This window comes from Leucopleurus acutus, assembly GCF_964270905.1.
Source record: "Leucopleurus acutus genome assembly, chromosome: 7".
NCBI classification, from domain to species: Eukaryota; Metazoa; Chordata; class Mammalia; order Artiodactyla; family Delphinidae; genus Leucopleurus; species Leucopleurus acutus.
The window spans coordinates 12,881,780-12,895,875 of NC_139150.1; the positions used below are offsets into that span (position 1 = coordinate 12,881,780).

Sequence of the window (14,096 nt, forward strand, 5' to 3'; positions counted from 1 at the left end):
AGCAGTTTCAATTTTGTATATTTATTGTGTATTCAGCCACTTTACTGAACCAGGAGCGTTTTTTGGTTGATTCCCAGGGAAATTCTAAGAAGATGAGCCTAACTTTTGTCTCTTCTTTCCTGCCTTTTTGCCTTGAAACGCAGCAGAGCCCTGCATCTAAGTCATTTCTTACCTCATTGGGAATGTCTGTTATGTTTTAAGGATAATGTTGGCTATTGGCTTGAAATATTCTATTTTTCAAATATGTTTTTATTACAAAAGCAAAAGTATGGTCAGAAAAAAGAAACTTAGAAAATACTGATTAAGCACAGAGATGGGAGGGGGGAATAAAAAGCCATTTATTATCTCTAGGTCAGTGTTTTGTTAACACCTTGGTATATATCCCTAATAATTATTATTTGAAGATTTTATTAGAATAATCATTATTGCTCCCAGAGCAGGTAGCATTTATCTATTATGTGTCAGTAACGGTGCTAAGTTTAGGGGTGACAAGCATTATTTCAGCAAATCCTTACAGAATACCTCTCCATAGTGTAGATACTGTTATCCCTACTTTACAGTTAAGGAAATTGAGACTGAGAGGACTTTCCCAATTTACCTAAGATCATAGGCAAATCAACAGCCCTTAAGGCTGAAACCCAGGTCTCCCTTACGCCCAAGCTCTGGCTCTTACATACACTACTATCTCCTAATCCAGACCTCTTTTTGCAAATAGATTTTTTAAAAACTAAGCCAGAATCCTTCTGGACATGATTCTGTTATCAGCTTTTATACCTAATGTATTATTAACATCTTTCAATGTCACTTATTCTTCTTCTACAGATGTAATGGCTGTGTAGTGTTTTATTATATGGATATGTTTTATTTATTCTTAAATGGCTCCATATCAAAATAAAAACTGGTCGTAAAATATTCAAACAATAACAGGAATATAAAGTAGAACCTGCAAGTCCTCCCTTCCACCCTGCTGAGCACCATTCCTTTGAGGAAGTTACTATTAATAGTATATGTTTGCTTCCACATAGTTCTTCTATGTAACTTATTATATGTGATGTAATTTATTTAATTTTCCTTAAAGGAATGGGTATACCAATCTACTGCTTGCCTTTCATACATAATATATGATGACCATCATTCCAAATCTATCCATCCTTTTTTAATATGATTTTTAAAATTGAACTATAATTGACTTACAATACTGTTAATTTTAGGTGTACAGAAAGTGATTCAGTTATATGTGTGTGTATATACAATATATATACATTCTTTTTCAGATTCTTTTCCATCATTGGTTATTACAAGATATTCAAGACAGTTGCCTATGCTATTCAGTAAATATATATATATATATGTATCATCTTTATCCATTCATCCATTGATGGACACTTAGGTGTCCACTTAGGTGGCTCCCATGTCTTGGTTTTTGTCAATAGTGCTGCTATGAACATTGGGGTGCATGTATCTTTTCTTTTTTTTAAATTTTTGTAGTTGATTTACAGTGTTGTGTTAGTTTCAGGTGTACAGCAAAGTGATTCAGTCATACATATAAAATATATATACATATATATAATATTCATTTATTTGTATAATTTCTTTTTCAGATTCTTTTCCGTCATAGATTATTACAAGTTATAGAATATAGTTCCCTGTGCTATACAGTAGGTCCTTGTTGCTTATCTATTTTATATATAGTAGTGTGTATCTGCTAATCCCAAACTCCTCATTTATCCCTCCCCCACTCCCCTTTCCCCTTTGGTAACCATAGTTAGTTTTCAGTATCTGTGAGTCTATTTCTGTTTTGTAAATGAGTTCATTTGTATCATTTTCTTAGATTCCACATAAAAATCATATCATATATTTGTCTTTATCGGACTTACTTCACTTAGTATGATAATCTCTAGGTCCATGCATGTTGCTGCAAATGCATTATTTCATTGTTTTTCACGGCTGAGTAATAGTACGTTGTGTATATATACCACATCTTCTTTAACCATTCATATGTTTATGGGCATTTAGGTTGCTTCCATGTCTTGGCTATTGTAAACAGTGCTGCTATGAACATTGGGTGCATGTATCTTGTCGAATTAGAATTTTCGCCTTTTCTGTATATATGCCCAGGAGTGGGATTGCTGGATCATATGATAGTTCTATTTTTAGTTTTCTAAGGAACCTCCATACTGTTCTCCATAGTGGCTGCACCAATTTACACTCCCAACAGTGTAGGAGGGTTCCCTTTGCTCCACACCCTCTCCAGCATTTATTATTTGTAGACATTTTTAAAAAAAATTTATTTTTGGCTGTGTTGGGTCTTCATTTCTGTGCGAGGGCTTTCTCTAGTTGTGGCAAGCGGGGGCCACTCTTCATCGCGGTGCGCGGGCCTCCCACTATCGCGGCCTCTCTTGTTACGGAGCACAGGCTCCAGATGCGCAGGCTCAGTAGTTGTGGCTCACAGGCCTAGTTGCTCCGCGGCATGTGGGATCTTCCCAAACCAGGGCTCGAACCCGTGCCCCCTGCACTGGCAGGCAGATTCTCAACCACTGCACCACCAGGGAAGCCCTGTAGACATTTTTGATGATAGCCATTCTGACCAGTATGAGGTGATATCTCGTAGTTTTGATTTGCATTTCTCTAATAATTAGTGATGTTGAGCATCTTTTCATGTGTCTGTTGGCCGTCTGTATGTCTTCTTTGGAGAGATGCCTATTTAGGTCTTTTGCCCATTTTTTGATTGGGTTTTTTTTTATTATTATTGAGTTGTATGAGGTGTTTGTATGTATATTTTGGAAATTAATCCCTTGTCAGTTGCATCGTTTGTAAATATTTTCTCCCATTTCATAGGTTGTCTTTTCATTTTGTTTACAGTTTCCTGTGCTGTTATCCATTCTTTTTAATGGACAAGAATCAAGGAGTCACATTTGGCTCTTGGCTCGAGCAACTGGGAGAATGGCAGAGCCATTTTGGTGGGTTAGAAAATGAAGGGAGGAACAGGTTTTGGGGTCATATCAAACCTGATGCCAAGTGGACATAGGCCCTGTGAAGGGCTCAGGGAGCAGTGGAGCTGGGTATAAAAGTGTGGGAGTCGGTGAGCAGAGAATGGATGGTACGTAAATCCATGGCAATGGTCCCTGATGCCAGGGAGGAGCCACACCTGGAGAAAGGGTGTGTGCTCTCCTGTTCTCCCCCATCCCCACCTCTCCCTGTTGTCTCTCAACACTGGGTCTGAGTGTCCTCTGATGTGGGCCTGCTTTAGTCACTCACATTGCTGCCAGGTCACTGAAGCTTTGTGCTTTGCATTGTCAAGGGGTGTTCAGAAAAATCACCCAAACTTGGAATTAAGGCAAAAGGAGGCCAGCTTGTCATCCCAACGTCCCACTGGAATATTGTTAAGAGGACCACCCCAGGATTGTTCTGTCACCTGGGGGAATACATCTTTATTCGACCTGCCATTCATTACGTATGTTTGCACATAGTGTGTGTATTACGTGTTCACATGTGGATTTTTGGCGCCCCCACTGCTTGTGGTTTTGTAGCCCTGTAGGACATTAACTAGTCTTGACTGTAGCCAGAGAACAGCACATGGTCACCCTGATTAGTCTCAATGTAACCTGACCATTTCTTACCGGGATCTCTCGCTGAGACTCTCCACCAGGAACTTTCAGGAACACCAGACTCTGCTCTCCAGAGCCATGGTTCCTATCTCCTCACTTAGGCCCATGTACTCAGCCACTGCTTCCTTCCCCTGGGCTCCTGGCTAACGCCAGCACGGATCCACACAGCTCTGGTGTGTTTGGGAATTATGACACTGTGCCCTGGAGGGGCTCTTTTTCCATCCATTGTGCTGGGTTCTTTCATCCTGAACACCTGAGTTCTTCCTTCAACTGTGGAAAATATGCTTTTCTGATTCCTTTGATCACTTTCCCCTTTCCTTTTCTTTTCCCTCCTTCAGGAATTCCCAATAGTTGGATGTTAGATATCCTGGATTGAGCTTCTAGATTTTTTTCCTCTCACTCCCATTTTCTTTTTTTAAAAATTATTTTATTGAATTACATTTGATTTACAATTTGTATTAATTTCTACTGTACAGCAAAGTGATTCAGTTATACATACAAACATGTATATATACATATATATATATACATTCTTTTTCATATTCTTTTCCATTGTGGTTTTTTAATGCAGTGTTGTCTTTAATTAAGTACAAAGACTTCCATTCATGTTGCCTAGAGATCATTTTATCCACCGCTCTGTTTGGCCGCCAGTCTCTTGTCTCTCTCCTCAGCACTGGTAAGGTGGATACCCTTTCCATGGGGAAGAGAGATCCACGGTTTGTTGCCTTTGCCAATAACGAAAATGTTGGAGAGCCCGGTGGCAAAGCTGTTGCCATTGGCATCTTTCACATGAACTACATCAAAAGAACCAGGATGTCTCTCCCTGTTGGTGATCACACCAATTCTTCCCAGTTAGCACCTCCAGTCACCATGCACAGGTTACCAGTGTCAAATTTGATGAAATCAGTAATCTTGTCAGTCTCCAAATCGATCTGAATGGTGTCATTCACCTTGATGAGGGGATCAGTGTAGCCAATGGTGAGAGCATCATGGTTCACCAGATGAGGGATTCCTTTTGTCCCCACAAAGATCTTTCTCATTTTGCACAACTTATACTTCGCCTCCTCAGGTGTAATATGATGAGCAGCAAAGCGATCCTTGGTGTCATAGATCAGACAAAAATTCTCTCGTCTTGTCAATGCTGATGACGTCCATAAAACCAGCAGGTAGGTTATATCAGTGCAGACCTTCCCATCAATCTTAATGAAATGCTGCATGAAGATTTTCTTTAGTTTATCTCCTGTTAGGGCATACTTAAGTCTGTTTCTTAGGAAAATAATTAGTGGGAGACATTCCCTCAGCTCGTGGGGACCGGTAGATGGACGAGGAGCAAACCCACCAGTTGGTTTATCCAGCGTCCAATGCTTTGGAGCTGCTACGCGCTTCAGGTGCTTCTTGGGACCACAAGCCATGGCTGCGCTAGGCATGAAAAGTGCTCCATTGTGGTTTATCACAGGATATTGAATATAGTTCCCTGTGCTATACAGTAGGACCTTGTTGTTTATCCATTCTGTATAAAATAGTTTGCATTCCTACCCCAAACTCCCAATCTATCCCTCTCCCACCCCACCCTCCCCCTTGGCAACCACAAGTCTGTTCTCTATGTCTGTGAGTCTGTTTCTGTTTTGTAGATAAGTTCATTCTGTGTCATATGTTAGATTCCACATGAAAGTGATATATGGTATTTGTCTTTCTCTCTCTGACATACTTCACATAGTATGATAATCTCTAGGTCCATACAGTTGCTGCAAATGGCATTATTTCATTCTGTATGGCTGAGTAGTATTCCATCGTATATACGTACCACATCTTTTTTTTTTTAGTTTTTTTAATTTTTCAATTTTATTTTTTTATACAACAGGTTCTTATTAGTCATCAATTTTACACACATCAGTGTATACATGTCAATCCCAATCGCCCAATTCATCACACCACCGTCCCCACACCCCCGCGGCTTTCCCCCCTTGGTGTCCATATGTTTGTTCTCTACATCTGTGTCTCAACTTCTGCCCTGCAAACCAGTTCATCTGTACCATTTTTCTAGGTTCCACATACATGCGTTAATAAACGATATTTTTCTCTTTCTGACTTACTTCACTCTGTATGGCAGTCTCTAGATCCACCCACATCTCAACAAATGACCCAATTTCATTCCTTTTTATGGCTGAGTAATATCCCATTGTATATATGTACCAAAACTTCTTTATCCATTCGTCTGTCGATGGGCATTTAGGTTGCTTCCATGACCTGGCTATTGTAAATAGTGCTGCAGTGAACATTGGGGTGCATGTGTCTTTCTGAATTATGGTTTTCTCTGGGTATATGCCCAGTAGTGGGATTGCTGGATCATATGTGTACCACATCTTTATCCATTCATGATGGCTCTTCTGACCAGTGTTAGGTGGTCACTCACTGTAGTTTTGATTTTCATTTCTCTAATGATTAGTGATGTTGAGCATCTTTGCATGTGCCTGTTGGCCCATCTGTATGTCTTCTTTGGAGAAATGTCTATTTGGGTCTTTTGCCCATTTTTCGATTGGGTTGTTTGTTTTATTGTATTGAGTTGTATGGGCTGTTTGTATATTTTGGAAATTAAGCCCTTGCCAGTTGCATCATTTGCAAATATTTTCTCCCAGTCCATAGGTTGTCTTGTCATTTTGTCTATGGTTTCCTTTGCTGTACAAAAGCTTGTAAGTTTGACTAGGTCAAAGTTTGATCAGCTCACTTCCGGTTCATCTCGCCCTCTGCTAATTTAGTCAATGCTCTTTCATCAACCTCCATCTGCCAAAGCTTTTCGAATTCTCTTACATACTGATATCTCCTCCTACATTAATTCTGCCCTTATGAGCGATCATCTTTTCAGTCCTGTCATTACGGTGGTGCTTGAAAAGGAAACGAGATAAATGCATGTCATCAGTATACCTTGTTTAACTGGAAGATTATTTCTTTTAAAAACCTAATCCTACTGATGTAATATTTATTTTTTAAACTTTCTGATAGAAGAAAAACTAAGTAAACGTCTTCTAGTGATCTCTAGTTTTATTGCTTCAAGGTACAGAATGTGGGCCAAACTTTTTTTTTTTTTTTTTTCCGGTACGCGGGACTCTCACTGCTGTGGCCTCTCCCGTTGCGGAGCACAGGCTCCGGACGCGCAGGCTCAGCGGCCATGGCTCACGGGCCCAGCCGCTCCGCGGCACGTGGGATCTTCCCGGACCGGGGCACGAACCCGCGTCCCCTGCATCGGCAGGCGGACTCTCAACCACTGCGCCACCAGGGAAGCCCCCAAACTGTTTCTTTGGCCAGCTTTTTCAGCTTTTCATTTCTCGATACATGCAGTCAGCTTTGGGTGATGTTCTAAGTATACGTGAAAGAAGGTGTGTTCTCTCTAGGGTAAGAGCTTGATGTATCCCGGCTTATTAAACCTTATTAATTATTAAAAACCTCTGGGTTCTTATTGCCTCCTTGATCTATCATAAGCTAATAACGGTGAGGTGTTAGTCTCAGACGCAGTTGTATTTTTGTCGATTCTTTTCTTTTGCATTTCCAGCGGTTTTTGCTTTCTACTTGATGCTCCTTAATCCACATATGGAAGTTCATGGGTTTTGTACCTTCATTACAAATGCCTGTCAACAGGAAATGATTTTTCTGTTCCAGTCATTGCTGTTTCCTTGAATTCTATGTTTACAGGGCATCACCTCAGCAGAGGGACCAGTTTGGGAACCAGGGTCAGTGGTGCGGAAGCACTGAGGTGGCCCACGGGTTTGGCAATGAGGCAGTGGAGGTGGGAAAGGCAAACCAGGCTACAGAGGGCTGGGGAAAGGGCGGGAGGCCGGAGGCGGAGATGGCAAGTCCCTGCAGGCAGTAAGTACACTTTAAAAAACGTTGTCTGAAGTGTAGAAAACCCAGCCTGGAGCAGGTGAAGAGCAGGTGGAGAGCAGGTGGAGACCTGGTATTTTAAATGCTGTGAGAAGGAAGGGCAGGGCCTGAAGAGTGAGGAGTGATGAAAGCAAGGGGCGGCCAGGGGCTGCCTCGGGAAGGAATGGGGGTCCCCTCCTCTCCTGTGGCTGCTTTGGGGAAGGAAGCGAGGTGAGAGCTGGGGTGCCTGGCTGGCGGTGAGCCGGGGTGGGGTCGAGGGTCACTGCCGCCGTCTTCCCGCAGTGGGCTAGGGGGCTGGCTCTTGGAGCAGGGAGAGCGTCTGGCTGGGAGGTCCGAGAAGAGTACGGGTTTGGCTGAACCACGGTGGCGAACAGGGCAGGGAGTCCTTGCTGAGAGGGGAGACGGGAACCCACAAGGGCACGGTCTGAAATGGGCTTGTTTTTTTTTCCTGCAGTGCTCACCTGTCCCCTGTGCAGGGTGCAACTGAAGGGGCTCAGGCGCTGGCTTGTTCCCAACAGAGGCCCTGGGTTCAGCCTTGCAGGTGGGTCTGCGCCATGAGTTAGGGCTTCTCAGGTATCAGAGGCTTGGGTTTAAGTCTAGCTCAGCCATGATCTGCTGGTGGCCCTGGACCACCTCCTTCCCTCCTGGAGCAGGAGTTCAGGGGCTGGGGAAGCAGAGTCTGGCAGGAGCTGGTGTCTGCTGTAGGGAAATGCAGGGGCCAAGCTCTGGGAGCCTAGAAAGTCCACGCTTGTCAGAGCGAGGGGGAGGGAGAGACCCCAGCCCGGAAGAGGACGGGCAATCCCAGATCACGCAGGGTCTCCCCGACCACAACTGCCACCAGGGTGAACCGAGTGCTGGTAAAGAACAGTATCAGGCCACGATGCAGGAGTCACTCCTGGAAAAGCTCCTGAGACACAGCTGAATGGAGAGGCGAGTCAGGCTTAAAATAGCTAAATAAATCTTTAATATTTCTAATTGCAAATGTACAGAAATTGCACAGCCACACAGTCTTAGAACACCAACAACTTTCTCTGTACATTATTACATAGTTAAGAGTCACAACTGGAGGGAGGCGCTCCAGCCAAGACGCCAACATTTGCATTTTTTCCTTTTCACATACTTACAAAAGGGGGGGCAGGGAGGTGGAATGGGGGCTGGGGGCGGCTTGGGGGAGTGTGTAGAAAAGAGGGGCCGTTTCCCTGGATGGTCTGCCTTCCGCAGACGGCCGGGGCGGGAGGGGGAGAGGTGTACCCTGGGGCAGATGCTCTGCGGGGTGGGGGGGGGGGTACCTGGAGCTCTGGCCCTGGTTCCCCACCCCCATTCGGGGCGGGCGGAAAGAGTCTCCACTTACAGGAAGTTTGACCGTTTCCTTCACCCTAAACATAAAAGTTAAGCAAAATGTCAGGCCTCCCTGTGTTGGCAGGAGAGGGGAGGGGAGAGCCTTCTCCAGCAGGGCTGGGCCTGGGTCTCCCCGAGCAGGGAATGCCTTCCTTCCTCCTCTCTCAGGGACGCGGGTTCAGTGTGACCCAGGCAGGTCGCACGTCCCCACCACCCAGAGAGCACGCTGCACAGCCGACAGATAAAATGCCACGGGCAGGGAAAAATCCATCACCCAAATCCACAACCTCTGCCTCCTGCCCAGCACTGTTCTCTAGATTAAAAATAAAATAAAAACCGTCGGAGAGCAGCGGTCCCGGGCAGCCCTCGGCAGCACCAGGACTAAAGGACTATGTACAACCATTAGGTGAAATAGTTACATTACAGTCAAACACCAAGAACATTTACAAAAATCGTCAGACTTGCAATTCAGATAAAAATCTGGGAAGAGTCTGTACACTTTTACAGTTTTTGCACTAAGTAAATAAGGCTCTCAGCCTGAGAGCTCCCAACCCAGGCCGAGGGCCGCCAGCACCGGCCACCGCTGGCCTCCTGAGCCCGGCTGTCCAGGCCCTGGGAACCTCCCCCCTGTATTGCTAAGAGGCGCTCAGTCCGAGGTCGCTCAATGAGGCATCGGCGGGGCCGGGGGCGGGGGGTGAGAGGGAACCAGAGGAGGACTTCATGGGGCCAGGCCCTGCCTGTGTGGCCAGAGGAGTGAGGCAAGGCCTCCGCCCCCATGACCTGCCTTCCTGAGGTCTGTGACCCTTGGGGGTCCCCACAAGCGGGTCTCTGGGCTAACTGGTTTCACCCCAGGACGGGGCGCAGTGTGGTCCGAGCCCCCCGCCGTGCTCCCCTTCCTGGGGGGCTCTGGGGCAACCTGGGCCCTGGTGGAGCGTCTCCAGCCCCAGCGACAGGAAGGGGTCTCCCCAGCTTCCCACGGCCGAGGCAGACGGGGCGGCTCCTGGCTGCGGGGTGAGCGCCCCAGCTCCTGCCTGAGATTCCCCAGGGCCAGGGGTGGGAACAGGGAGGGACGAGAGAGACCCACGCTCCTGCCCACCTGTGTCCCGCAAGGGGGGGCGGGGAGGGCCGATAAGCTACAGAACAGCCTAGAGCTGAGGAAAACCGGCCCCCGCCGCGGGTGAGCACCTCCCTGTCTGCAGCGCCTGGTCCTCGGCTGGGCCTGGGAGGGCTGAGGCAGAGGCCGCCGCACACACGGGGCGGGTGCAGGCTGCCGCTGTCTTGGAGAGGGAGCAAGTCTAACATCCTCCAGGGCCGCTATTTCCCATGCAGTGCGCACGCTCAATTTAAAAGGCCCCTGTGTTCCAGCAAGCAAGCGGGCTTTTGTTTCTAACGCATACTGTGAAAGGAAAAAAAACCACAGTTATCCACCTTCTCAGGGCCTGCGGGCGCTAGACTTCTCTTTAACCATCCATCAGGAAAGCTCAGCCTGTCTCTCAGGGGGAGCACCTGCCGGCCACTCCCTGCAGGGCCACCGTGCCCGGGTACACTAGCTCCGGGAGAGGGGCCGGCACCACGCAGTGCCGCCTGGGCCAGCTCTGCCCAGGTCTTTGTCTTCGGGGAGCCCCAGAGCATCAGCCTGGGCCCACGTGGCAAGTGAGGGAGGTCCTGGATCTTCCCACGGGCGCAAGGGCCCAGAAGAGAGCTGCGGTCCTCGCTGGGTCCACCTGACAGAACAAGTTAGGGAGGGGAGGACGGAGGGCGGGAGCGGGAAGGCGGAGGGTCTGGGGGCAGGTGACGCCTCGGTTCCTCACAGCCGGGAAGGGTCCCCGCGCATGCAGGGACAGGTGCTCGGGGTGGAGATAGGCGGGGGACCCGGCGCTCCGGCAGCTCCGTCCTCCCCCCCGCCCCCCCCCGTCTGCTGACCGCCCCGTCGGCTCCTGGAACTGAGGGGCAGGTCCCACAGGGCAGGGCCTGGCTGCCTGGCAGTCCTGGGGAGGGGAAGCCACGAGATAGGCCCCTGGCTCTCCGACCCTCCAGCTCTCCGGGCAGCTCCCTCCCTGGGGAGGGGTTGGGGGTACATGCACTCAGCCAGGTCAAGGAGGAAAGGTGGCGCACACCAGATTCAACACCCGACAGAAACATTGCGCAGCCCCTGTGCCTGCTCCCAGCCTGCAGTCTCTCGGGCCTGCACCGAACGCGCTTCTCGGGGAGCGGGCCGCTGTGCCCCGGCGCGCTGCGTCAGTCTCTCGCGGCTCCCTCTGCGGCCGCCTCCTGGACCGCGGCTGGAGGGAGACGCCAAGCCTCGGCCTCTTGCCCCTGCGCTGGGGCCGCTCCTCCCCAGGCCGAGACCCTGCCCTGGGCCACCATGGTCCTCCCTCCTCGGGCAGGTTAACAACTGCTGCTGTTTCTGAACTCGCCGTTCTCAGTAATCTGCAATTTGGTGGGGTTGGTGGGGGAGATGCCGTTACGGGCTTGCATGCTGTACCTCTCTTTCAGCTGTGTCAGGGCGCTCATGAGGCGGGCGTTGGCAGCATCCAGTGAGGCGATGCGCTTCTCCTGTGGGCAAATAGGGCATCAGCTGGGGTCGCGGAATGGCCTCCTGGGCCAAAGGGGGTCCGTGCCGGAAAGGGATCTCCCTGGAGCTGTGTCCACCTACAAGAAGCGCTGGGAGGGGGAAGGCAGGGGGCCTGGAGACACCACGTGTGAAGGATGGGAAAGGCACCGAGGCGGCAGTGGTCCTGCTGGGGAGGAGGCGGTCTTGCCATCATGGACCAACACCTCCTTGCGCCCGCCTTCCTCATGTCTCTACCTCATCACCTGCTTCTCACCCAAAGGGAGCAGCCCCAGCAGTGTCGGGCACAAGCTTGTTCACGTGTGTGTGCACTGGTGTGTACAACACAGAGGCCCAGCTACCAGTCAGCCTGTGCAGTTTCCAGACTGAGCAAGCCCTGGGCCTGGAGAGGAAAAGGGCGCAGACCCGGGTGAAGGAGACTGGAGGCCAGTCTCTTAACTGTCTCCCCTCTCAATGCCGTTGGGAAGCCACAGCTCTGAACAAGAGCTCCTTTGCTCCCTCTCTCCCAAGCCTGCTGTCACCCCCAGCCTTTCCCATGCCCCTCCCAACAGTTTCCACTCTTTGGTCAGGAACCCTGGTGAAAGGCAATACCCACCAAGCTGCCCCTGCAGGGGAGGAGTTGCCCCGCCCTTTTCATAGCCTGTCCTAGTGAGCTTGTGGTCCACCGAGACCCTCAAGTCTGACTTCTTGGAGCAGAGATCCTGATCTCCTATCCTCCTTAGCTTCTGCAGTGGGGTATGACTGAGGATGTGAAGAAACCAAAGTCACCCCCTCCTTATCCCAGGTCCTTTAACACCCGAGGCTGACCAAAAGGCCAGAGCCCCACACCTGGGCATCAATGATCTTCTGTTTGGAGTCTACAGCTGCTTGCATCTCCGCGTGGTCCTTCTTCAGCTCCTCCTCCACTGACATCAACCTGTTACCAGAGACAAGGACAGTCAGGCTGGCATTTGAGGGTGCAAGTGAGGAGGTGAGTGCGGGGCCTGGTGGGAACAAACCATCACCCCTGCACAGAGGGGGCATACTAGGAGAGCCCCTCCTTGGGCCATAGACTCACCTCCCTCACTTGCCTGGGACACAGGCCCTCCAGCTGGCCCCCGACAACTGACACAGGCTGAGCCTGCTCCTTCCTTATGCTTCACCCGCCCCAGATTCTGCTCCCAAATCCCCAGAAGTCCCTGGGGCTGCCCCTTTCCTGGTGTTCTTCCAGGAGCCACAGGGGTGGGAGTGGGTGTTAGATCCTCACCACACCCCAGAGACAGGCAGGTGGTGTAACATCATGAGACGTGTGGTTTGAGTGGGAAACAAAGGCCCTGCAAGGCTCTAGAGCTTTCTCCACCCACCCCGTATTCACTGAAGCTGTGCCGGGCACTCGAGGTCGCAAGGCAGTAGGGACACAGGCAGGGAGAAGGTAACCACGCTCTGCAGTGGGCAGCTTGTGGGCCATGGGGACAGAGAACAGGAAGCGGCTGGCTGTCTTGGGGGTGGGGGTGGACGCACTGAACTGGACAGCTGAAGGACAAGCAAGGCCTGCCGCCTGGGTAATGAGCAGGGAAGACGCGAGGAACACGATCCACAGAAGCTCGGAACTAGGGCCAGCGGGGGCCTGTGGCCAGCTGCTCCTTCCCCGAGACCCTTCAGGTCTCAGCCTGCTTGTCTCCCACGTACCTGTCAGTCACTGCTGATCACTGCCATCTTCCTACTCTCTTCCTTCAGCTTTCAGACCCCATGCTCTCTGGGTTTGCATCCTAGCTCCCAGGCCACTGCTCTGCAGAGGCCTCGTCCTGTCTGCCCCTAGGCTGTCAGGGCTCCACAGGGCTCTGCTTCAGCCGGCCACTCTTCCTGCTCTACACTCTTCTCAGAGGAGTTCACCTACTGCTTTATTTCCGTCTCTACCCGCACAACTTCTCCAGAGCAGCAGAGCATCTAGCCCCCAGGCGAGCACTTCGTCCATTTCACAGCAGATGCACAGGGAGGTCAACGTGCTGGGGCAGGAACCACAGAGGGCTGTCGTGAAAAGCCAATGGATCAGGGGCTGAGGAGGAAGGGGTGTGGGCTCACGCCAAGAGGGGAAGTTCCTTGTCATAGGTAGGTACGTCACTGAGCAAAGCCTGTGAGAAGCAGGAGTGGGAGGAATGGAGGAAGGGGGAGAGACTTCTGCTCCCAGCTATGGTGGAATAACAAACAGGCACTGGATTTAACCTCCTGCCCTAAGAAAAAAACCAAACTAGAAAACTGGACAAAATATATGAAAACAAAGGTTTCCAGACACTGAAAAGCAGGCAGTGCAGTGCAGTACAGTGACCCCTAAGAGAAGGGAACACACGAAGCGAGCCCCACCCACTGCTGGCAGTGTCCCGGCAAGCAACGGAGGGAAGGGGTCACGTGGAGTCAAGGAGACCCTGGGAGGATGGAAGGGTGGGGGAGCCAAGCTTTTGGGGGGCAGTACCAGAGAGGAGAAAATGCAGAGGGGACTCTACCTATCTCCTGAGGGGTCCCCTTGGGGCTCTGGCTGAGGACTGCTCTGCACGCTTGTGAGAAAATAGCCGGGCTGGGGCAAGAGCCATTGGAAAGGAACACACAAAACCACCCCGGAATAGCTCACGATCCCTCTAGGCGGAGTGGAAAAGCACACTGACACAGGAGGCACCACGTAGGATCCCCAGCAGGAAAGTCCTCAGCAGTGAAGCCAGATCAGGCCT

General features: G+C 50.0%; 1 protein-coding gene and 1 pseudogene across 4 annotated transcripts in view; both read right to left on the bottom strand.

Moving 5' to 3' along the window:
• Positions 1–4,232: 4,232 nt before the first annotated feature.
• On the bottom strand, positions 4,233–5,020 carry LOC309963613 (small ribosomal subunit protein eS4-like; annotated as a pseudogene). Its single transcript has one exon. The product of its transcript is annotated as a small ribosomal subunit protein eS4-like (transcript).
• A 3,471-nt stretch (positions 5,021–8,491) lies between these two features.
• DAB2IP (DAB2 interacting protein) overlaps positions 8,492–14,096 on the bottom strand; it is a 126,693-nt gene continuing 121,088 nt past the window's right edge. For all 3 annotated transcript variants that reach the window (XM_082842251.1, XM_082842250.1, XM_082842252.1), the window contains 2 exons: positions 12,223–12,310; positions 8,492–11,378 (listed from right to left, as the gene is read on the bottom strand). In XM_082842251.1, coding sequence (XP_082698377.1) covers positions 11,211–11,378; positions 12,223–12,310 — 256 coding nt within the window. In that variant the 3' untranslated portion in view covers positions 8,492–11,210. The remainder of the gene's footprint in view (positions 11,379–12,222; positions 12,311–14,096) is intronic.